The 25,144-nt window shown below is 39.6% G+C and overlaps 1 protein-coding gene across 1 annotated transcript; it reads left to right on the top strand.

The window, feature by feature from the left end:
• Positions 1–16,167: 16,167 nt before the first annotated feature.
• On the top strand, positions 16,168–21,505 carry CUNH1orf53 (chromosome unknown C1orf53 homolog). The gene is made up of 3 exons (XM_027843417.1): positions 16,168–16,428; positions 19,840–19,941; positions 21,369–21,505. The coding sequence occupies exons 1-3, from the start codon at positions 16,168–16,170 to the stop codon at positions 21,438–21,440; spliced, it is 435 nt and encodes a 144-aa protein (XP_027699218.1). The 3' UTR covers positions 21,441–21,505.
• The last annotated feature ends 3,639 nt before the right edge of the window (positions 21,506–25,144 follow it).

Below are 25,144 nucleotides of genomic sequence, written 5' to 3'. Positions count from 1 at the left end.
ACACCCACTGATATCTGTGGGGGATGAGAGATTTGGTCATGGGTCTAGAGTTGGCAGACTCTAGGCATTATAGCTACTGATGAGAGTTGGCTTCTTAATAGTCAGTATAGATGTCTAAGAATAAGTGCTAAAGTCCATCTATATTTAGCAGTAGAGACAAGTGCCAAAGAAGATATAATTGCTTTTGATGCTTGTTTACAATGATTTTTCACCCATCTGAATTTTTATTTACTTACTTCTTTATTTATCATTTGAACCTCCATTTCTTGCCTCCAGGTCTTTACACAGGTGGTATGAATCTGGAATGCATGTCTTCTTTAGCTCCACTTCTTAGAATCCTGAAGCTTTTTTCAAAACACAGCTCAGTTGCCACTTCCTATGCAAGGCCTTTATTGATCCCTTCAGCTGTAATGCTTTCTTCTTCTTCAATAACAAACATTTATTAAGCAACTATTACTAGAAAAGCACTTAAGAATTTTGGAGGGCATTGTTTTTGTACATACTTTGTGTTTAGGTATTTGTGCACATGTCATGTCCTTACTCCCTTATCTACCTCTCTCCCCGCCAAAATAACCAAAACAACGCAAAACACAGTAAAAGGTTCCCTGAGTGCAGGAACTTTTTTGTTGGTCTTTGTGATCCCTGGGACTAGCTTGATACCTTGTACATAGTAGTTAGTTAATAAATGGTGAATTAAATGGAATTTTATGTTTCACTTGAGACTTAGAATCCTCAAACTAGAGAGCCAGAAAGGACCTTAGACTTCATTTATCTTAATACCCTCATTTTACAGATGAGAAATCTAAGGCCCAAAAAGGGTAACAGATTTCCTCAATATAATACACTTACTTAGTGGACAGAGCCAGGACGAGGACCCACTCTTTCATATTTATGAGTTATCTTGATGAACAAACCCTCTAGAAATCAAATTCCAAATCATAAATAATTAAAATAGGGGCAGCTAGATGGTGCAGTGGATAAAGCTCCGGCCTTGGAGTCAGGAGGACCTGAGTTCAAATCTGGCCTCAGACACATGACACTTACAAGCTGTGTGACCTTGGGCAAATCACTTATCCCTGATTGCCTCACCAAAAACAAAAACAAATAAATAATGAGAATAATGTTGACATATGTTATACAACCTAACAGTGATGCTCCCTTTTAACTGTGTTCATGGACAAATAAAGGTAAACATCCTGGGGAAAATGACAAAGTCTCTGAAAAGTATAACCTTCATCCTCAGTCTTCCCTTCCTTCGTTTTCTTCTGTTGATATCTTCCTTCCCCACTCCATCTGTTCAGGTGCCCAATGTAGTCCTGCTTTTTAATTCATTTTTCCTCTATTAAAATGAGAAAGTACCTTGTTAATATTTATATTTCTTGATACATTGATTCTGCATCTGTGTGAATGAGTTTCAGTTGGTGCTATTTTAAAATAGGGCATTTGCATTCTAAACCTTTTCTCTCTAATTGTGGAAGGAGAGGCTCAGTCCCTTGTTAAAGAAGGAAGGAAAGAGATTGATCTAAGCACCAACAGTGAAAAACAAAGTGGATGAAAAACATATTGGCCAGTCTATGACAAACATCTTATGTGAGCAAGATGTTTTAATGAGTTAGATATATGGATATATCTTGAATAGGTGTTATATAGATGAACAATGAGCCAATGAGATATGACAAAAATGGAGTAAGGAGAGATAGGATTAATTCATGTTTGGAAAATTGCATAGTGCTTTTAATTATTCCTAATAGTTATTTATTGCAAAGCCCAATGCCAATTCTCTAATACCAATGTTCTTCCAGTGATATTATTTGGCTGCAAATTATGAAACCATTTAGGAACAAAAGACTATCTCAGTGATAATGCCCTATTTTGAAGAGGCTCACTGGCTCTCCCTCCTGCCAGTAACTACAAACAGCTTTGCAACAATAGAATGGACCAGTCTATTACCTAGCCAGAAATTTCCACATCTCCCTACTTTCATCTGCTGCCTCTAGGCATACTCTGAGAGGGAAGCTGATACAGTTTTCGTACCTATTGCCTGGAGCTGCTATTTTTCTGCACCCATATTTCATCTGCCCTGGCTTCTTTAACATGGTAATACATATACGGTAGCATTTTCTCAGTGACTATGGCAAGCTCTTACCCAGTTTTAAAGATCAAGGAAGCTGGTATGCAAATCAAGCTAAGTAAAGCATTCAAGTAAAGCTTTGTGGGCAGAAAGAACAGAAGGTGAGAGGAACAAGTACCTAGAAAAAAAAACCCAGCTTCGGACACCACTTTTCAAAGATGTCAGAGCATCTATCACTTTAACAAATATGGAACGATGGACAAAGCATTTTCTCCCTCTCTTTTTTTTGTTAATATTCAGTCACCTAATAATCACTTTTTTTTACTCACTATAATTCTACAGTGTGAGACTAATTGAAGAGCTTCATTTCTATCAACGCTGCTTCAAATGTCTTAGGCCATCAAACAAATGTAATTCAGCAAAGCACCTAGTATTAATGACATTGAGAAATACCCAAAGTCATTATGCTGCCCCAGGAAATGTGGCCATCATAGAGTTGAGAGACCTTTAGAAAATGCTTATGACAGAGTGGGCTTTATTTCTATGCTTTGAACTATTTATTTTCCTTATCTTGCATCCTTTGCTTATACAACTCAGGTACATTGACCTGACTCCTCTATGAGTGGTTACACCCTGACTTTTATCTATGCTGCAGTGATGGATCCCTATTGAACCCTCATTCCTTGTTATATACATTGACTGATGCTTGTGCTGAGTCATGTTGTTATACATTGATTGATGCTTGTGATGAGTCATGCTGCCTATTGTCTAAAAATTTCCACCAGGATTCAGTTGTTCCAGTTTAGGTGCATGAATTCTGAACCCAAATCACATAAGGCATTTTCTAATTGGTTAAAAGCTCCTTGAATATCCATGACACTGAACATCTCAGAATTCTGGAGTTGTTACGCCCCAAGGATAACTGCTGTAGAAATGGCTCTTTATTCCTGTATGTATTTTTGCCCAATAAACAGCTGATTCTGTCTACCAGTAACTGAATGGCATATTACTTGGCTCAATACATAAGTGAAAGAGCCAATTAGCTTAATGGATATAGTTAACACAGTCAGCATAATAACAATAATAACTGGCATTTGTATATTGCCTTAAGGTTTGAAAAATGCTTTGCATGTATTATCTCATTAGCTGATAGTCAGCCTAGCTACATAATCAATAAATCACAAGGCAATAGCACTAACCATTTGTTTTGAGATTGTGTAGAAATGTGGGGTAACAGAAATGGCACTGGTCTAAGAGTCTGGAAACTTGGATTTGAGTCCACTTGTACTACTTACTGGGTGGGACCTTAGACAATATACTTAACCTTTCTAAATCTCAGTTTCCTTATCTATAAAATGGGGATATTGATAGATGTAATACCTATGTCCCTGAGTTGTTGTGAGGAATAGTGCTTTGTAAACTTTGGAATTATAAAGAAGAGTTATTATAGGAGAGAATTAAATGAGATAACAAATGTGCAGCACTTTGTAAACCAGGTACTATTTAAACATGAACTACTGTTATTTAACTGCATATTGGGGAAAGCAAACCACATTCCTCAGGATTTCAAAGACCTTGACTGTACACCAGTAAAAACATGAAGGGGATTGTGGATGGTGTGATGATCATTGAAGCATATCTCTCTTGTCCACCGTTGGGAAGATATTAACATGTATCATACTCAGTAGTCTAGTTGTACACATCAAAGTCAGAGATACTTGACCTGAAAGTCAGTAAAGCTTTCATTCCAGTCATGGAACAGCAGACACGCTTTTTTCCCTCAGCAGCTACAGAAGTGCCAAGAACGGCACTGTGATTTGTATATTGTATTTGTGACTTTAGCCAAGACATTTGACTTTGTTAACTGTGTTGGTATATGAAAAATTATTTAAAAGATCAGATTCTCATAAAATGTTCAAAAATCATGTAAATACTATGTCTACTAGGGCTCAAAGAAAGCTATGTTTGAAAATACCATTACTGTTTATTAACTATTTTCCCAGCAATCAGAGACTCTGTTTTAGATAATAAGTATTAATGCTAAGTGAAGATATGTTTAAGCTATGATTTCACATCAAAGCATGATGCAATGGAAAGTGTGCTGGGTTTGACGTCAAAGACCTGGGGTTCAAATTCCAGCTCCACAGTCACCTGGGTGACCCCAATTAGGCAAATCACTTAAACCCTCTGGATTTCAGTTTCCTTATCTGTAAAATTAGGGGCTTGAGCTAAATGGGGTGTAATGTCTTTCTGGCTCTAAATCTATGATTCTATGATAATTATTCAAGTTATTTCATGTATAGCCCAAATAAACCTCTGGAGATCCTCATTCTGACTTATACTCAAGCTAATGAGTCAGGCCCCCAAGAGCAAGGCCACATCTCCCCTTAAGGGTTCTAAGGGTAACCCTAAGAGGTTTATATCTTTCTCTAATGCCACTGGCTTAAGCCCTGATTCTGGTGTATTCTCCCCAATATCAATCACCACTGATTAGTATCCCAGCATCATTTATCTGTTTAACATCAATTAACTTCGACAAAAGAATATTTACTGAAAAGGCATAGGAAGAACAGATATATAAACATTTCCCTCCAATACCTGAGGGTACTCTGTGCTATACCGCCTCATGATCCTGAGGATAGTGAGTTTAAATGTAAAAGAGTTTCTACAAAGCATTTGCCAAACTAAGTTCACTTCCAAATTCAGGATAACTAAGGGGTGTGTGGGAGCCAGGTGGATTGTTAAATTTTCAGTGTGAACATTTACACCTTGTAAATTGGCAAACACTACAAATTAGGGCTTAATTTATTGTTTTGTTGATTGTCTAGACTTAAAGTGATAGAGAAAATGTTGATAACGCAGATTAAATTTAAAAGCATGTCCTGTAATCCCTGCCCCCCCCCAACTAGTTGTTAAACATTTACCAACACACCACTAGATGAGCCTCCCTTTTATAGGACTCGTATCTAGGCTGTAGGGTCAATATACTGCTGAGCTGGCCTGGGTCCTGGTCATTCTTTAGTGATATGCTATCAGATCACAAACTCTAGTCTATACTCGGGCTCCCAGACCTTTGACATTTAGCTCTCCTGACCATTAAAATTCACAAGGCTGTAGCCTAAATATACTCCTTCACCTACAGGCAGGTGGGAATAGACACAAAAGAGACAGAAGCAACAACAGAGCCATGAGCTCGTGGGCCATGTGGTAGTGGTGCATGTGGGGAGAAAAAGGAGAAGACACAGAGGAGAAGGTGAAGCCATCCCTTGCTTGCCTCCTCACTTGAACATGGTCATAGTTAGGCAAGAGGAAACACCTTGTCTGGCTGGTGTCTTTTGAATGCATTCTCAGTTCTGGTTCAGCAGCCAATTGGAAATAGTTCAGAATATCCACATATGCCCTGAACGCAGAGCAGGACCCTTCCATTACATGTCATTATACCTTTTTAGAATCAAGCTCCACCTCTTTTAAAAGGTGCACATGCTCTGAGAATGGGATTACATTGGCCAGGGTCCTGTATGTGCCAATTCAATTCAATTCAATTAATATTTAAGTGCCTACTAAATGCAAGACACTATACAAGGTGCTGTACTAACTAGACTCTTGAGATACAATGACAAAAATGAAAAAGGTTCTGCCTTCAATTAGCTTACATCCCACCTGAGGAATAAAACATATGTATAGATAAGTAAATATAAGGTAATTCGAGGGGAATTGAGCAATTAGAACCGAGCCTATCAAGAAGGCTTCATGAAGGTGGCATATGAGATGAGGCTTGAAGAAGATAATGATTCTGAAAGGTAGAGATAAGGAAAGCGTGTAGGGAATGGCTTCTGTAAGTGATTATAGGCAGGAGATGGTAAGTTGAGTTCAGGGAAGAGCTATATGGGTAGTTTGACACAAACAGAGAATAAACAGAAGTAATGTGAAATAAGGCTAGAAAGATAGGTCATCCAGACTGTGAAGAACCTTAAACACTGGGCTGAAAAATTTTTATTTAATCCTAGAAGCAACAGGGAATGATGCATGTTTTTTGAGTAAAGGAATAAAATGGTCAGACCTGTGCCTTAGGAAAATATTGGCAACTTATGTGTAAGATAGATTGGAGAGGAGAGATTCTGAGAGCAAGGTGATCAGTTAGGAAGTTATTATAATAGTTCATCTAAGAAGTGATGATGATCTGAACTAGGGTGGTCACATGAATGGAAATAAGGGGAGGATTGGAAGACACGTTTTGGAGATGGAATTGACAAATCTTGTCAACTAATTGGATGTGAGGGAGAAAAGAAAGAGAGTCAAGGATGATTGGGGTTATGAACCTGGATGACTGGAAGAATAATGGTGCTCTCAACAGGAATAGGAAAGTTTTTTGGTGGGACAGATTTAGGTGGGAAAGTTAATTAGGTGGGAGCTCAATATGGAAACATCTAGCAGAGCACGGTGGCCTAGAGTTCAGGAAAGTGACTGGGTCTGGATTTGGAGTAATTTTTGAAAAAGTAGTAAATGAACCAATAGGATCAGATGAGAATATTAACACCTAGTGAAAAAATGTAGAGAAAAAAAGAGAAGAAATCAAAACTTAAAGGGGAAAAGAAGATTGATCATCAGAATGTGGCACAACAATTATTAGGTTGGTTTGCCATGGCAACCTCATTCTGGTCCATTGGAGAAGTGGGACACAACACCTACAGTGATGCTGAAGTCTGCCTTTTCATATAGCTCTTATGTTAGGTTTCTCAGGGCACTTTTCTTGAAAAAGAAATAACTGCTTGGTGGAGGAAAGTCTGTGCTACAAAGTTAAAGTCAGGAGCACATCATACTTGCATCATACAATAATACTAATTAATTTGTTAAACTCTATGACTATAGACTTTTACTATCATCATATAAAAGTAGTCAGTTTCATATGCACTTCGAATACGAGATAACCCAAACAAAGTGACAATTGAAGATATTGTTCCAAATACACAACATCAGTGAGGTAATAAGTTCATTGTGCTATCAGCATAATTTCAGCTGGTTATGCTACACAAATGTTAGAATCCCCCAAAGAATTTTCTATGGTCAGCTTTGTGGTACATAGTAAGTTATTGGATGTCCTATTAAAAGATAGAAAGATCCCCCAAAGGCAACCTTAAGGGCATGTAACATTTGCCCTCAATCATGAGAATTAATAGTGATAATTTACTCTGCAGAGAGCATGACATGTCAGGATACCATTCAGTTATTTGAAAAACACCCAGTGCAGAAATCAGTGTCTGAAGAGAGGACAGTATAAAATAGATGAAGTGTAGAGTATTAGTGTGACATCTGTGGACAGTACTGAGGAATCCAAAAAAACTAATCAGGAAGTTTACAAATCAACAATTCAGTTTATTCCTTGTTTATCAAGAAAAATAGGCACTCTTTATATTAAATTCAGGCTGCACTTGTAGTCTTTAGGTAGGAATCCTGTTGTTAATTGCAAGGCATATATTGTAAATCAATAAATTTAATCTAAAAATATTTCAGAGTATTACTTTTTTTTGGTCAGTCTTGCTTGCAATTATTCAAAACATGCTAAATGCTTGCTATGCTGCGGTAGTCTGATGTACAGGAAATTCATTAAATGCCTCATATGACATTTTTTGTCCAACAGTTGGGAGCATGCATTTGAAACTAAATAAACAACATTACAAAAATAATGACAAGTATATGCTGAAGATGTGAACCTAAATATTGATAAGGTTGAGTGAGTTTTACAGGTGTTTGTTGTTTTATTAGAATTATACTATATTTAAAACGACATTTAAAACCTAATGGTAATGAGTTGGTGAGAGGGATATAAGATAATGTTCCTAAATATTGCCCCAATCCAAACTTTCCATGCAGAAGGTAAACCTGAATAATCAGGTCAAATACAAAGATAAATATTAGGATCTGGCACAAAAATGCTGTCAATGATGAAATAGATTTGGTATAGGGCAGGATATGATCACAAAATACTGGGCTACAAGTTGGAAAAAATCATGGACTAGGTTTTGACTATGCTTCCACTATCAAGCTGTGTAACATTAGTCAAATAATGTTATTGCTCTGGATTTCAGTTTCCCTGTCTATAAAAAAAGGGTTAGAAAAGAAGTCCTCTTCTAGATCGAAATTATATGATTTCAGGAGCACAAAAATTAGAGAAGCCGGTAGAAGAAATTGGATTATACTGAAAAAGGGAAGGAAGAAGGACCAAGGAAACATCCTAAAATATGTTAAGAGCAACAAAGACAGGTAGTGACCTGAGTGGATGTGAAAAGCAAAGAAATTTTATGACACTATAAATGTAACAAAACACTGATTGAAGAAGCATGAACTAAAATTTATTTATAAAAACCTCAGTGTTATTCATGTGACTAGTATCTTACTCCCATTAGAAAAAAATAGCTACTAAAAATAATAAAAATAGGAAGGTTTATTTAGCTCTTTCTTTTCAGTCTCTCAATTATAGTCAGCTTCCGAAGCTTGAATAGGCTGAATTTTAAAGACAAATTTACTAGAATTATTATGACATTAAAAAACAATCCCTACTAAAGTAGAATAAAGTTGCTCTGATGATAAAAGTTTTGGATTACAGAATGTTTTAAGATCAGTTTTATTATTTTTAAAGCTAATTTACATTCAAAACTAAGATATCTGATGGGTACTAAGTAAGCAAAGTAAATCAGCTAAAGAAAATGATCATCCTCAAAGGGTCACATCATGTGACTCACTCAATTCAACAAAGATTTTAAGCACCTATTAAGTGAAAGATTTTGTCCTAGATAAAAAGGAAATGGTCCCTACCTTTAAAGGGGCTTATATTCTACTTAAGAGAGGAAATAGGAATGCAGATAAGTTTAATAAAATAGAAAAAAGAGGAGTAAGAGAACACTAATAACTGGGAAGGTTAAGGAAAGCAGTCATGAAGAAGCGGCATCTAATCTACCTTACAGAAAGACAGGGAAAAAAAGGCTTGTCAGGAAGTATGAAGAGCTAAGAAGAAAGCTATTTATTATATAGTCTTAAGAAAGGAGGCTGGGGGAAGAGGAAAACATCACTAGTTTTAACTTATTAGGAATATTAGTTCATTTGGCCCACATCCTGCTAGGAAAACAGAAATCTCTCCTCTCTTAAGGTATTTTCACCAAGACTCTGGGGAAGGATTTCTGATGAGATAGAACGTGGTAAAAATGGAACCTCAGGAAGAGGACCCTGAATCTGTCAGTTGCCATTCATGCAGAGAAAAGACCTTTCCCCTGAGAACAAGAAACAAACACCCTGACTCTCTATGTTTATCTATTGGAAGTATAATGGGAATAGATGCATGCATAACCATTCCTTGCCTGGTTTCATTCCAGGTGACCACATGGAAGTTTTAAGGTGAGCTGGTTTCTGGCCATGCAAAACAGAGGCATTGGTACTGTGTGATCATGAAAAGACTTCTAATTGGCCATGGAGCCAAAAGAATTGATGGTTCAGGGATTGCTGAGCCAGAACTAAATAGGTATATAAAAGAAGCATCCCATCCCCTCTTTTCTTTTGTTGCTTCCAGTGAGGCATAAATATTTTGAATTGTCTCCCCAACTTAGGTGGGGGAAGGGTGGCTTCCCTATCTCTCACTCAGCCAAGGTGGTTGTAAGTATATAAGCTATGTTATCTGCATCTGTTCTTTCATGATCTTGGGTGAACTAGTATTCCTAGATGGAAGTGTCCAGGTGATCTTGTAAGTTCTGGAATCTCAAACGTGATATTAGTTGCTGCAGCTACATGTTAGCAGTTGTGGTGTCCAATGGCAATGAAAGAAACAGCAATATGTGTGGGAAAAGTCATCCAAGGATGGAGGAAGTCTCCTGAGGTGTGGAGAGCACTGTAGCTTATCGATGTAAGAAAAATATCTCAAGATCCAGCAGACCTACACCTAAGAGGAGCTGCTTAGGGATTCCACCAAGGAAAAAAAGGACTTCCAGTACAATTAAGAATCATCCTTTTGCCACAAGTATTCGCTATGCATGCTCTTCTCTATCATGGTTCTCTAAGTTTAAGCCTACTTGCCCCATAAACTCTGAGTATATTTGTAGGAGGGTGACTCCATACTTGAGAGGAATGTTTTTTTGCAACTGTTTTCACCATATTACCCTTTATTAAAAGCTAATTATGTCTAATGCAGTGAAAGACTCTTAGTGGAAACACATTGGTGAAGGTTCATGAGCAATAGTATTAGAATTCTAAACCCTTAGGATTACCCTTATAGCCCCAAGCAGTAGTAGTCATCCCACTGAAGGTGAAGCAACCTATGAATGCAAGTGTCCAGTTGGAGGAGTGGTTCCAGAGAGGATGCTATATAAACATACAAGTTATTTAATTTTTAAGAATTTCTATTCCTTAAAATTAAAGTACTTTTAAGAAATTCTTAATTTTTTAAGTACTTAGTTTTATAAAAGCTATCTTTTTTTAAACTGTAGTCTATTTATTATACTTTATTATTAGGTCTCAAGGTAGGGTACATAACTGGATATAGACCTCTTCTCTAGGGTTTAGTGAGAGCATGTCTTTTACATTAAGAAAAGTTTTATTGAGTCTTGGTGTGTGTATTTATACTAATCAAATGTAAAGGAAAAAGAATACTGATATAAGCTGGAGTGTCAAATCATTAATTTATAATGAGATCTGTAACTGGGCAGTTAACCAGATTCTGATTTCAGGTGGTTATAAATTTTCATACCAGTAAGGAGCTATTTACTTAGAAAACCAAATTAAGATCAGGTTGACCTGTGAATACAGAATTCAAGGGGGCAAGGGGAAAAGAAGCATGGATATATTGACAAATTACTCTTCTCCAGTATGGTCTATTAGGAGAAAAATCACTGAATTTTACTATTTAATATCAGTGTGATCTCGAACAAGGCCCTTTACCTCTTTAGTACTTGGATTCCTCATATGTCAAATGATGTCAATGGAATAGTTGACTTCTAAGGTCTCTTATAGATTTAAGTTTTATGATTTTGTCTACCTACCAAGACAGTTGGATGCTCAACGTGTCAAGGCCTTCTTTCTTCCTACAAAGCTGGAGGAAAACAAAGTTTTTATCTTTTAATCCTCCTTTGTCTAGGCTTCATGATGAATTAGTGTTGATGCTAACTCTAATTCTATTTCTTAGCTGTTTGGCTTATGCTAATTTCACTCAAAACAAATTTTCCCTCCACCTTGGCTAAATTTACTTTCTTGAATTCCTGCTATCTTCAGGGGCCCTAGTTTATATTTCCATTTTATGAATTCATTTATTCAAAAGAGGCCTATTGGAGAGAGTGCTAGTCTCAGAGTCAGGATGACATGGGTTCAAATTTCACCTCTGACACAAAGCGTCACTGTAACCCTGGACAAATCACTTAACCTCTCAGCGTTCAAGGAAACTCTTTAAAACCTTAAGCTGCAGAGAAGGTGCAAACCTGCATTGACAAAGAACTTCTTCAACAGATAATTCCTATATCAGTAAATTCATAGCTCCTGTCTTTATTCCTACAAAAACGCTGAATACCTACTATGTGCAAATATGCAAAATGAACAAAATGAAACAAGACACATCGCTCTTTTTGATCAATCAACAAGCATTTATTAAGTGACTACTGTGTTCCAGGTAGTCAGTCAATGAATATTTAAGCTCCTACTATGTGACGGGAACTGTGGACAGGGAATACAAATACCAAAAGAGAAAGTCCTTTTCCTCACGGACCTTACAATCTAATGGGGGAAGATAAAACACAAAGGGAAGTGGAAAGGGGGTTGGGTGGGTGGGGAATAGTTACCAATCAGGGCCACGGTGGAGAAGTCAGAGACATTCCAAAGCAACCCAGCCAGGTGAGAAATGAGATGTCTGAGCTGGGCTCTCTCCTTAATTGAAAGTTTGGAGTTCATCCATTCAAGAATTATTTCCAGTGTTGTAGATAGCAACTCATACATGCTTTCCTTGTGTCTCTTGTCCATGTTCTCCTAAAAGTTCATCATATGGGATCCATCTAATATGCTGAAAACATTGCTAAATTTCTCTCAACATTTTGAGGGTATGTGTGGAGCACTCTGGCTGTCAATCTCTCACCCCTTGCTCTTGCCATGAGACCAGTCCATCTTCTCTCCCAGTCACACAATTTCTTAATGACATCTTTTTCAGAGTTCCTCATTGGTTATACTGTATAAACTCTTCATACCCATCAAACACCTTTCTTTTGCCTTCTCTGTGATACTCGTTTTCAGTTGTTCAGAGGTATATTCCACATTTTATTATAATATAGTAGTTCTGTTAAAATGTTGGTATTGAAAAGATGGGTCTTTGATTTCTTAACAAGCTAAAAATCAACCTAAATTGAGTTGCTTGCCTTTTCAATGAGGGTGGGTGGGGAGGGAGGAAGGAAGAAAATTTGGAACCCAAAGTTTTAAAAACACATGTTTAAAAAAAATGTTTTCACATGTAACTGGGAAATAAGAAATACAGGAAATGGGGTACAGAAATCTATCTTGCCCTACAGGAAAATAGAAGGGGAAGGGGGTAAGAGAAGGGGGGGAGAGAGAAGAGAAGGCAGACTAGGGGAAGGGGTATTCAGAATACATGCCATCTTGGGGTGGGGAGAGGGGTGAAAATTTGGAACTCAAAATCTTGTGGAAGTAAATGTTGAAAACTAAAAATAAATAAATTTATTAATAAAAAAAATAAAGTGTGTTTCTTCCAGGGGAAAAAAAAAAACAAGCTAAAGGTCAGTCAAAGAGCTTTACAGTTACTCAAAAGTGATCTATACCATTTTTCTCTTTTTCAATGCTAGGCTCAGCTTATCATCCATCTGTACAATCTTCTGTCTCAGTTAGATATAATGATAGATAAGTTGTATAGGGTGGCCATCCAAATACAGGATTCAAAGAAACTAAATTTTAATTGGAAAGGTTTAATGGAGATTAGAAGATGCCAAAAGGCAAATATGTGGATTATATCAAGGTGGGGGAAAAAAGGATAGGAGCAAAAGCATGAAGACAAAAAAAGCATACTCTCTATTTAAGGATGGTTTCAAGTAAGAGTCCAGTGTAATTAGATGGCCTAAAAGGCTGGATGATATCAGATCACACAGGGCCTTGAGTGTCAAGCTAAGGATTCTGAATATTTGAAAATTAATGATAAACAACTAAAGGTTTTGAGGGCAATTAATTTATATGATAGATTGGCAGCTGGGTGCTTGGGAAGAGAGTAAAGGCAGAGATCTATCAGGAAGCTTTTGCAATGTGACAGGAAACCATCAACTTAAATGAAGGCAGTACTTAAATGAAGAGAATGGAAAAATTTATGATATTGTAGGTGTGACTTTAGCACAGTGCCTGGCATATGGCTTAATGGGTGCTTAATAAATGTTTGAATAACTGAGTAGAATCAATAAGACATTGGGGTTGGTTGGAGGTGAGCTGTATATACCATTATCTATTTAGGCCACCTAATAAAAGAGTAAGACTGAAATTTATCACTGGATCATTCACCCTCCTAACACCAAGTGATCTGACTGACATGTGCTGATTTGTCATTTTAGTATGCTTTTGGCAATTCTTAGGATGGAAATCCTCTCTCTCTACCCTCTTCCTTTCCAAATGCACAGGGAATGTTTGTTATTCACTTTGTGGGTGAGCCAAAGAAAAAATGCCAAGGGTTGGGTGATTGATGAGCTTAATTGGTCCTCTCCCCTACCACCTCCCCCCCACCTACGTTTGAGTTCACTTTTCCCTGGACTCTATATGTACCTGTGGGAGAGTGTGCTCCTGTTTTGTTGGGGAGTTACTTGTCCCACTATTTTTACTGTACCACCCTACTAAATACTGAGAGAAATGATTATTAAATAACCGACTGTTAATATTAGGGAGATCCAGGATTTTTTCCCTTCCTCATTTGGAGATTAGGTCAAAGCTAAGTTCTCTGAAGGGCAGGGGGATGATGAGATGAAATCTTGGAATTCTTACCCCACCTAGCTAAAAGACCCTTACAAAGAATTTAATCTAAGGTGAATTCCAGCCCATCATGTTCCACTCAGCCAGGTCAGAGTGGAGGCAGATCCTTTATCTAGATTGTTCAAGGCTGGGGGTGATCTGGGAGAGAGTGAACAAAGTCACATCTCCCAACCCCTCATTAGGATGGGTCCACACTTCTCACTATAATATTCATTCTTCTCATTGTTAACCAATCTGATTTGATTACCATCCTCTGGAACACCTGCTCTTCCAAAGGCACATAAGTAATGAGTGGGTTCCATGAGTGGTCTTTGGCATTCAAAGAGTGCCACTGAGCCTTCTTATTAATTATCTGCTAGCATGCTTAATAAAATAATTACCCAGAAACTATATCTCTTCAAATTTTTTATATGTCACAATACCCTAAACAAAAATAAAGTCTGCCTGGTTAGCTAATAACAACTGATGACTGAAGGAAGCACATGAGTGGGAACTTGAGAGCCATACATAACACTAGAAAAGACACTCCCACTCCCACTTCTCAGGGCTACCCCTATAATCCTTAGGGGAAAGACAGTAGTCCCCTTTGGGGACCCATTCTTCCAACGTCGGTGGTGTTTGGAAAAGTATCTCCAGATGCTATGCAAACAAAATAAATACACAGTGATTTGGGTTGGGGCTAATAACCATTAGAAATATCAACAAAAGCTTCTTGAAGAAGGTGGTAGTCCTTGAGACTAGTCTTAAAGGAAGCTAGGGGTTCCAAGAGGCAGAGGTGAGGAGGGAGAGGATTTCAGGTTCTACCTGGTTCTAATGCGTGGAGGCAGCAGATGGAATGCTATATACTGGGAAGAGCATATAGATCAATTGAGCTAAAGGGCAGCCTGTGTGAGAGGGAATAATGTCGAAGCTAGGTGGAAAGACAATAGAACAGATTATGAAGGTCTTTTAAATGCCGAACAAAGGAGTTCGTATTTTATCCTAAAGGCAATGAAGCGCTAAGGTTTCTTAATCAGGAGTAACATGGTCTGGCTTGTATGTTAGACATATTTGGCAGCTGCGTGGAGGATGGACAGGGAGGCCGATTTGAAGGTTATTACAATAATAGTCCAGGTGAGAAATGCTGTGGCCTTGGACTAAGGTAGCTATGGGTGTACAGAGAAAAATAGGAAGGAATGCAAGAAATGTTGAGGCAGTGGAATCAACAGGATCGGGCAGCTGACTAGCTATGGGGTGGGGGAGAATTGAAAGTAAGTAGTGGGCAACTTTTTCCAACTTGACTAGAAGAATGGTAGCACTCTCAACGAAAAGAGGGAAGTTAGAAAGAACATGAAGAAGCAGATGTTACAGCAAATTTGGAGCCAGAGCTTCAGGATGACCAGGATTCAAACCCTGCCTCTGACACGAGTTGTCTGTGTGACCCTCGGCAAGTCACTTAAAACCTCGGTGTCCTAGGCAATTAAGACTAAACTTTTTAACTGGTATTAACTAAACTCATTAGTTGATATCCTGTCTACACCAGTAAAATTATATATCTCGACCAGTGGAAATCGCACATGCATGATCTTCTTAGGGTGGATTTATGTTTTTTTTTTTAAACCCTAAGAGTGGACCAGATGCTGCTAGCCCCATTTGGCTGAGGGGAGGAGGAGAGGTGTATGCATGCTAAAAATGACCACAGGGACCCATCCTCTCAAAAGGAAGGCGCGTTGTCACTACCAAGCTTAGGGCCAGAGAGCCTCTAACCCAATTCTCAGGTTCCTCGTCGGTAAATGGGGTTGGAGCAGTGGGGGTGGGGGTTTACACCTGCAAGGTTCCTCCTACTGAGTCTGCGGTGCAGGCTTCCAGGTCCACTGGAAAGGACGTCTCGTAGTGAGGTTTGGAGCCAGAGGAAATGGGTTCAAGCTGTGTCCTTGTGCATGTGCCTTATCCTCTCCGGGACTTAGTTCCCTCGACTGTGATGTGAAGGGGTGGGGGGATGGATGCCCTCTAAAGCCCCTTCCAGCTCTAAGCCTTGAAATCCGCGCGCAGCTCCGCCGCTCTGCCCGCGCTCCCGGGCACCCGGGGCCCGCGCCCCGCCTCCCGCAGAGGCGGCCACGGTCACGGCCAAGGCCATGGCGGCGTGGCGGCTCCCGGCGCTGGCAGGGGCCTCCCGGGGGTCGCCGCTGCCCTCCTCGCTGGGGCCTCAGGTACCCCCCGGCTCTATGCTGTGTTCCGCCTCCGGGTCAGGCGGCTGCGGCAGCGCCAACGGTTCGGCAGCGCGGGCCCCGGAGAGTCCGGAAGGCACCAGGCCCGAGCGGTCCGAGAGCCCCGAGAACCCCAAGCTCACAGCGGCAGAGCTGCTGATCGCCCAGCTGCACGAGGCCGCCTGCGCGGTGAGCTCCCTCCCTCCACTTCTCTTCTCTACGGCGGCGCGCCTGCGCCTGCGCCTGCGCCACCCCCCGCGCTCGCTTCCTCCCGGCTCCCGGCTCCCGGCTCCCGGCCGCGGCGCCGCTCGCAGCCAGGCCGAGCCCAGTTGTGGGCGCGTGGGAGGCGCGGAGGCGCCCTTCCGGGGTCCGGGCTACGGCGCAGCTCCAGGCCGTCCCGCTCCCCAGCCCCATCTCGCTTCCCATTCGCAGTCCCCGCCCAGGCCGATCCCCTGGAGCCCGCTGGGAAGGCAGCGGGTCAGCTCTCTGGCCCCCGAGGCGTACGCTCTGCCGAGCAAACCTACTGGGCCTGGGCGGGGAGGGATGCCTGCGCGCCTGGGTGCACCTGGGAAGGTGGAAGAGCGAGCATGTGGGGAAATACGGTCTCTGCGAGCTGACTGACCTATGTAGACTGAGTCCACGACACGCAGTTCTGGTGTTTATATGCCAACGTGCGCCCACGTGGGTGTGGACTTTGAGGGAAGAGTAGGGAGAAAAAAAGTTGCACGTTTATTTCACGTGTAAAACAAAGCCATATTAGTGCAGCAGGAATACAACATATTCCCAAATGCATCGTTTCATGTTTACTAACCCAGAATGTATTCACTTCTGTTCATTGTAGGTACCTTCCCTTCCCTTCCCCCCACCCCCCACTTCCTAGTTACCCCTCCCCAGTACAACAAAAAGAAGAATATTTGGAAGGAAACTAGAATCAGTATTTTCCAGGAGACACTTAAACTGCATCCTCATGTGCTGGGCCTTTAAAACTGGTGTCCAAGACTGTCCTCTGAGAACAGCCACAGTCAAAACTATGGCATAACCTACACATGAATAAAGGTTCCCATACCCTTCCTTTCCTTTGAGAGATAATTCGAACACTAACTGAGAGTCCTGTAACTGAAATCAAAATTGATCAAGAATTTATTAATGTTCATTATTTGAAGCTAGAACTTGGCTTGGACAAGGGGACAAAAGGAAAGCTAGGTGGACAAAAACTTTGCTCCTTCAAAATCTTACTTCTTTTGCATAGGAATTAGTGTGTACTAAGGACACAGACTTCCCAACGGCCTCTTTGTTTAGGCTGCAATTTCTTGCCTTAAAATCTTCTAGCTACAGATTGCCTGGGTTTGTCAACAAAGTGCTGGCTATTTTGTTGTTTCATTTTTAAGAGCTTGAAATAAGGCATACTCCTGTTGTTTCCCTCTCTATTCTAATCTAGACATAGGTGAAAGCAAGTTCATTTTTTTTAATAGCCACAGAAACCAATAGTGTCATGGTGCCTATCTCCCACCTCCAGATATTTTCTCTGACTGTGTCCCATGTCAGGAATGCTCTCCTCTCTCATTTCTGCCTACTATATTCTCTGGCTTCCTTTTAGTGCCACCTAAAATCCTATCTTCTATAAGAAGTCTTTACCACCACCTCTTAATTCTAATGCCTCTTTTTATTATTTCTATTTATTTATTTATTCATTCATTCATTCATTCATTCATTCATTTATTATGTAGCTTGTTTGTATGTGTTTGTTTGTGGTCTCCTCCATTAGATTGTGAGCTCCTTGAGGGCAGAGGCTACCTTTTGCCCCTTTTTGTATCCTGTGTGTAGCACAGTGCCTGACACTTAGTAGATGCTTAATAAATGTTTTTTGACTGATTGACTGCCTCCACCTAATGACTGAAGGAAACATTCTTTTTGTAAGAGAAAGCCACAGTTGTATCATCATCAATGTCAGTGTCATGGCTCAAGTGGTCGTTCAGAAGTAAAGCCAATAATGACACTGTTGTAATTTTTCATCTTAACAACAAATCAGACTCACCTAAAAACCCTACTTCAAAGCCACAGGGTAGATGGCTTGCTCTCTTACCTTTCCACCTTGCTTTGATGATCATCACTTCACATCTTGCTCTTCAACCAAACTGTCAGCACTTTGACTGCAGCTTCATCCGCCCACCACCATTATGAAATTCATTTACTGAAGACAAATTAAATTCTTATGGACGAAGGTTCTGGACCAAATTGGAAGGCAAAATCAGAAGTAATCTGTTAGGTTGCTGGGTGACCTCAGAAGGCTCCTAGAGGCTATTGAAAAGGGGTGGAGGGGAGGAGTTGCTACTGATTCCTAGTCTTTTCACATCCCAAACTTAGACCTGGTTTCCAATAAAGAAGAGAAGATAAAGTGATCAACCGTTCTGAGGTGGAGTTTCATGGCCTCAGTTTCCAAGAGGTCTGTCTTTGTGAGTGTCAAGAATTTTGGAGGTATTATGGATCTGTTCTTTGGAATGGCTTGCTTTTCAGTCCCCACTGTATCTACTTCTGGGACGAGGTTTGCAGTGCAGTTAACACTGAGCTTTCTCACTTTATGGTACACTTTTCACTTAATGGAGGAGAGAAAGGTAGAGGGTTAAGTTAGCATAAAATGTTTGATGACAAAGATGATTCCCCCCTTTACTTTTCTTTTAAATAATTTGAAGTGACTTAAATGTTTCCCATAAAATCCCCTGAATATAAAAGATGTTTGAATGACCTCTAAATGATTATGAAGGGAATTTCTTCTCAAGAATGAATGATACACTTACTGCATGTCCATATTAAAACACCCAGAAAAGGTGTACCTATGAAAATGTGAGGAATCAAGCATTTTGCTGAGTCACATATAGTTGAGTTCCACTCAAAGAGGCAGTGGGATTTACTCTTGCACTAAATACTCATTTTGCTAAGTTTGCAAATTGTAGTGTTTCTTTAGCATTGGAACTGTTAGGGTAAGAGCGGCTTTTGATCAAAGAGCAGTTGAAAGCAGTGAGTATTAATATTTTATAACAAAGTTTTTTCTTCAAAATAAGTCATGTTTTCAAAAAATAATGTAAAGAAAGTATAAGGATATAAAGCATATAAAGTGTGATGAAGATTGTAAAATTATAGCACATGTTACACTTTCTCTGCAACAGCTGTTTCTTCCGATAGGTACCTTTTCTGGAAACTTAAGTCCCTCTATACAAATCTAAGTTGAATGTCACATTCAAGGAAGCTTCCATGCAACTTGAGAGTGATTGTCCATTTTCAGAAACGAGAGCTGTTAAAGAAACTTAAATGTCTATGGTCCAGAGAAGAATGAAGAATACTTAAGCAATCATTGGGTGCAGTTGAGTTTTTGGTTTCTTATGTTTAATTTTCTTTGTTTTCCCCAAGTTATGCATTTTCTCCTTCCGTAATATAAATAATGCACAGTAGTTCAAAAGCAATCTTCAGTCATTAATGGGTTTGATTCCAGGGAAGGAAGTAAATATTTGTCGAAAGATTATAGTTTCTTATGGATAGAAGATGCAATATGAATATGAAGACTATATAAATTTCTAAAGTTTTAATTATTTTATTATTTTTAAGGCTGGCCAACTAAACTATGTGGATCCAACCACTGGCCATTTAGTATTCACCAAAGTGGCCCATTTGCAGAGAGGGGACTGCTGTGGTTCTGCCTGCAGACATGTGAGTAGTAAACTCTCCCATTATCGCTGCAGCTTGCCTCGCTTCTATAACTTCGTAAATAGGTATTATTTGAAAAACAAGTCAAATAAAAATCTAAATGGACCTAGAGTGCACTTTTCACAAGCTGCTTTAACCAAAGACAATGACATCCTTAAGGGCCAATGAAGGACCTTTAAAGTTAATAGAATTTTGCCCCATTTCACATGAACATTAGTTCCTTGAAATGCTGTGATTTGAAATTCACCGGAGTTCATTATTACAGGGAAACTTTTCATTGTTTTTCAAGTTAGGTTGTATTCACTAGGCAAACCCAAAGGGCATATTACTAGGAGCCAGTATATTGCAGGCTATGCTACCAGAATTGAAATGGTTGAAAACTGACCAACTTTGTTTCATGGGCTTGCTTTGGGTAATTTTTTCTTTCTTTGCTTCTTTCCTTCCTTCTTTACTCTGTCCCTCCTTCCTTCTTTCTCTATTTCTATCTTCCTTTTTCTTCCTTTCTTCCTTCTTTCTCTTTTTTCTTTCTTTTTCTATCTTTCTTTCCTCTCTTCTCCTCTCCTTTCCTTTCCTTTCCGTAGAATGGTTAGAAAATAGCAAAGAGACTGGATTGTTAAAAAATGACTATTTCCTCTTTATAATGTATGTTATGGTATATACAGTAACACATCATATTTATTGATCAGGAAGTCTAATTTGTTTTTTTTTTTCAAACACACAGTTTGTGAGACTGCCTTGGAAAGAAGAGGCTATTTGAGGTGACTTTTAAGAGAAGTTGATAAGTCAAGGGTACATAAACAGCAAGTCTCAATTCAGAGAATTTGTTTATACTCCAACTTGCTTATGCTCCAAGTTAAGGCACATTATGATTCTGAGTAAAATGCAAATTACTCTATATTTTCAATGGTTAAGAAAAAGATTCATTTAAGATTATACATAAGAACAAACTATAAGTAAGAAAATATATGTATGATTTAGAGGGATAAGGAGAATATTTTCATTGATGATCCATTTTAACAACTGAAAATGAGCATTAAATGTTTATGTTAATTGTAGCCAGTATTCAAAAGCAAAAATTTAACTTTAGAATTTTCCTGTCTCTGTCAATAGCTGTTTCAAGATTGAGTACATAAGCTGTATAGGAGTAAGGGCCCAAATAAATTGAAGTGATTGGGGTTTTTTAAGGAGAGGGTTTGGATTGTAAAACCCCTAAAATTCGAAGGAGCATTTAGGAAGTGGTTTCTTAGACACTAATTAGGACCATTTGCTTGAGGCTGCCATTATTTTTCCTTTTAGTCTGGAGGGCACGATAGATCAAATGAGCTGTATAACATCATTAACAATCTCCTTTTTCATCATAAGCAGCCTTGTAGTTTTTCATGCTGATTGTTTTTTTTAATGCAATAACGATTTTTTTATTTATTCTGCAGTGTCCATATGGCCAAATCAACGTTAAAGATCTGTCGAAGAGGAAGCGATTCAACTCACTGTTTTATATTTGAGAATGATTTCAATTTGTGTTTTCCTTGTTAACAGCCTGCAAAATAAAATACAATAAAAGGCCTAATCTAGAATTGTTATTTGTGAAAGCATTAATTTCCCTTTTAGTGATGCTCTTTAAAAAAAAAGTAATTAAGATTAAAATTAGCTGTTGTTTTTGTATGCTTAAGTGTTACAGAACACATCATTAGTTATTTTCCTCCTTTTAGCTTCATTACCAGACATATTTTAAAGCAAGAAAATTACTGCTCCATCAAATAAATAGTGACAATAAGTTCACATTGGTAGGTCTTGATTCTATATATTACCTTACTTTTTCCTACTATTCTCTTATATGTGTGATCCATCTAAGGAGGGTTGCTGGCTGCTGACAAGTGGAGTTTGAATCAATGCTTCATTTACTGTCTATCTACAGGTATAAAAAGATTGTCATAACCCTCTTTTGTGTGGCATATGAGAGCCCAGGAAGTGTAATTTTGCTGTAGAATGGCTCTCGTTTTCCATCTGTCCTCTCAATAAAAACTTTAAACCATTGCCCCCTGGGGGTCAGGAATCTAAAGATGAGGGGAGGATTTTTGACAATTCTCCCTTCTCTTTGGTTTTGCACTTTCACTTCCCCCGTCCATTCCAGAAGCTCTTCTTTGCCCATGGTTTGCCTAAGGGAAAAACTCTTTCCCACTGACTCACAAGGAGTTTGCAGTGTGATAGAAAGGTGAGCAGGGTCTCACATAAGTAATTTGAGGCCTCCTCTATCTATACCTTTCTCCTTGGCTTTGATCAGAGTGTCCAGGAGACCCAGAGGATCCTTCTGTGTAGCTGGGAACCCTAATGAAAGCAAGGAACTTGCTAAGTTGATCTTGCCCACAAATTCTAACCTCACAAATGTGGATACAAAGGTATTGAAACAGCTTTGGCCCTGCCGAAAGAGACACCTATCTCTCAAGTCAGAGCAGGGTTCCAATGGCATATTCATCCAACCTTCTGAATAGCATCCTTTGTGAGTCCTGGTGGGGAAATCTACCCAGGCAGGAGTGAGGGTAGAAGAAAGATTTAAATTTCCTAATAGGAGTACCCAGGGCTTCTGAAGGGAACAACACTGTGGACCCTAAGAGTGATTTAGCATTTCCAAAAAATCTGGTGTATGTTAGTTTCTTATTGCTAGTTTTCTTTACTTTCTGATTACAAGAATAAGCAGCTTCCAAGTCTTCCACTAGTCTGAAAAAACCGAAGTATAATTCCTACTTCCTCCTATCAGGGTCAAGGCCAGCTATTGGGTTTACTAGCAGCTAGGAGGGGAGAGGGATTTCATTTACGTGAACTAATGTACCAGTCCAGAGGACTCGATCTGGCCTGGGGGAAGGGGAGGTAAAAGGAAGAGATTCTTTGGGGGAGAGAAAAAAAAAAAGTAGATAAAGGTTTTACGTATGGTATTTTCCAGATGGAATCCTCCCAGGCTAGATACCTTCAGAGAGTTATCTATTTTCTTCTACTCAGGGCTGTGTTGCAGTAGGCGTGTGCATAGGAACGGAGAAGATACCCTTAAGCTCTCGTCAACTTCTGGCCGTCACAGGAAGACTCTAGCAGCTCGCCTTTGAGTTGCTAATCTGGGGAGGGCTCTGCTCTTGTAGACCAACGTCATCGTAACCTTCAGGAATCCGCTTCTTGTTTCGTGACGATACCTGTATTTCCCTCCCACCCACCCCCCCTTTTTTTTCATTTACCTGGACCCTGGGAAGCTGAGGACCGCAAGGTTCCGGCTCTAATTCTGGTAATGAGACAGTAGTCAGTAACACATCTGGAAAGGCAGCAGTGAGACCGCTCCCACATGAAACAGAATAGGGCCACATAAATGGGACTCACTTCAAGTGCTTGGAGCTATATTGTATTCGCACGTTGTAAAGTAAAAATGAGGGCATATTACTGTGTGTATGTACGGACGCGTGTGGACACTTAGAAATAACGCACAGTCTAGCAAAACTTCGTCTTAAGCTGCTACTGCTATTTAAAGGTTTCTGAGCATTCCTTTTACCCCGTTGTGCAGGAAATCAAATGATCGATTCTAAAATTCAATGACCCAACAAGAGCTTGTTATTCTTATTGTCAGCCAGGAAAATCCTGCACCTTCCATTCACTTATTAGCTGGAGAATTTCCAGAATGAGGTCTAGTGGCGTTATCTGGGCAGCAATCATGTACTGTAACAATGAAATGGAACATGCTATTATTGAGACACGGCGCAGCAGGTGGCTTATTATGCTTTTGCATATTCTCCTTTCTCTTCCAACCATTTAGATGCTGGTAATTGAGGGGAGCAGAGGCGGAACTAATTTTATTTTCAGAGATTAAAATGTTGGCTTCCCAAGACGTGTTTGGGGTTTGTTCCTGATGGGATAACTGATGATGACCATGGGAAGCGTGTGAGCTGCCCCCGGTGACAACATTAGACAGCTTCCTCTAACCTGTATTCTGCTCCTCAAAGAGTCTTTCCTCGTGTTTGCTTCTACAACCATCCCCTGGCAGCACAGAATTGGCACAGACACAAACACCCGCCAGAAGAGACCACAGGACAGAGCCATGGTGCCAGGCAAGTGAAATATGGCTTCTTGGCATTACAGTGAATTCACTGGGAATCAAATGGACTTCTTGTGTTGGCACAGAATCAACCTCAGTTTTCTCTTCTTTCTATTTGCTGTCATATCTCCTTCCTATACTCAGAATTAACTTTAGACCCTGCGCTCTATTTAGAAATTGCCCTTGGCAGGCAGATTTTTTAAACTCCTGGGAAGGAGTCTTTAAGTAGTAGCGGCAAAACCTTTTAAAATCTTCACAGCTGGTTCTGGTTCTGAAATAATTAAGTGAAACCCATCAGTAGCATCTTTGAGTCCAATAATAGCTTAGAGGCAAAGCCTGATTGAATATTATTAATGGACTATACACAGGAGGAGAGTTGCTAATTTGCTATATATGGTTCCATATTGGTCACACGGAGTAGTATATCACAGTTTTCCTAGAAACTGGCTGTCAGAGTTTCTAGTGCTTAGTTTAGAACTGGAGACCCTCACCATTTATGACTGTTCTCTCCCAGTGCAACCAGGATCAAATGGGGTAGGTAGAGGTGGACAAAGGTAAAAAGCCTTCTCCCAAATATCCCAAAAGAGCCTTCTCTCAAATTCCCTTTGGGTTCTAATGTCATTCGCTTTGCTATCTTACTTCAAGATACTTGAATCAGTCAAGTGTAAGAACCTTGGGCACTTCGAAGATTCCCCACTCATTTACTCCTGATTGGGATCCAAACTGTGTGGAGGAGGTTAACAGATCAAAGAATTTTGTGTGAGGATAGAAGAGAAAGAAAAAGGGGACGGAGAGAAAGAAAGGTTTACACCAATGGGATTTGCTGGTAAATCTAGCTGCTTGGCTAGAAATAGGCATCTGATTTACCCTGACCCAGGGTTGAGTGACAGCTCCAGCACTAAGTGTTAGAAGTAAAGGAGAAAACCAAGGATCCAATGACTCTCTGATTTCCCTCCCCTAAAAGATGTTGCTGAACCTGTCCCAGATATAATGTCCTGTCTTTGGTTGATTCTCTTAGCCTTGGTTGATTTCAGAAGGTCCATTCCTATAGGAGGTACCGAAGAAAATTTATTCTGATAAGCCCCTCTGGATGGAAACTGTCTATTTCAGCCAACGTTCTGAAGCTAATTAACACAG

This window comes from Vombatus ursinus, unplaced genomic scaffold, assembly GCF_900497805.2.
Source record: "Vombatus ursinus unplaced genomic scaffold, bare-nosed wombat genome assembly UNPS02014909.1, whole genome shotgun sequence".
In the NCBI taxonomy this organism is placed as follows: domain Eukaryota; kingdom Metazoa; phylum Chordata; class Mammalia; order Diprotodontia; family Vombatidae; genus Vombatus; species Vombatus ursinus.
Note: the sequence above shows the minus strand (reverse complement) of the source record. Positions and strands in the feature narration are given on the sequence as shown.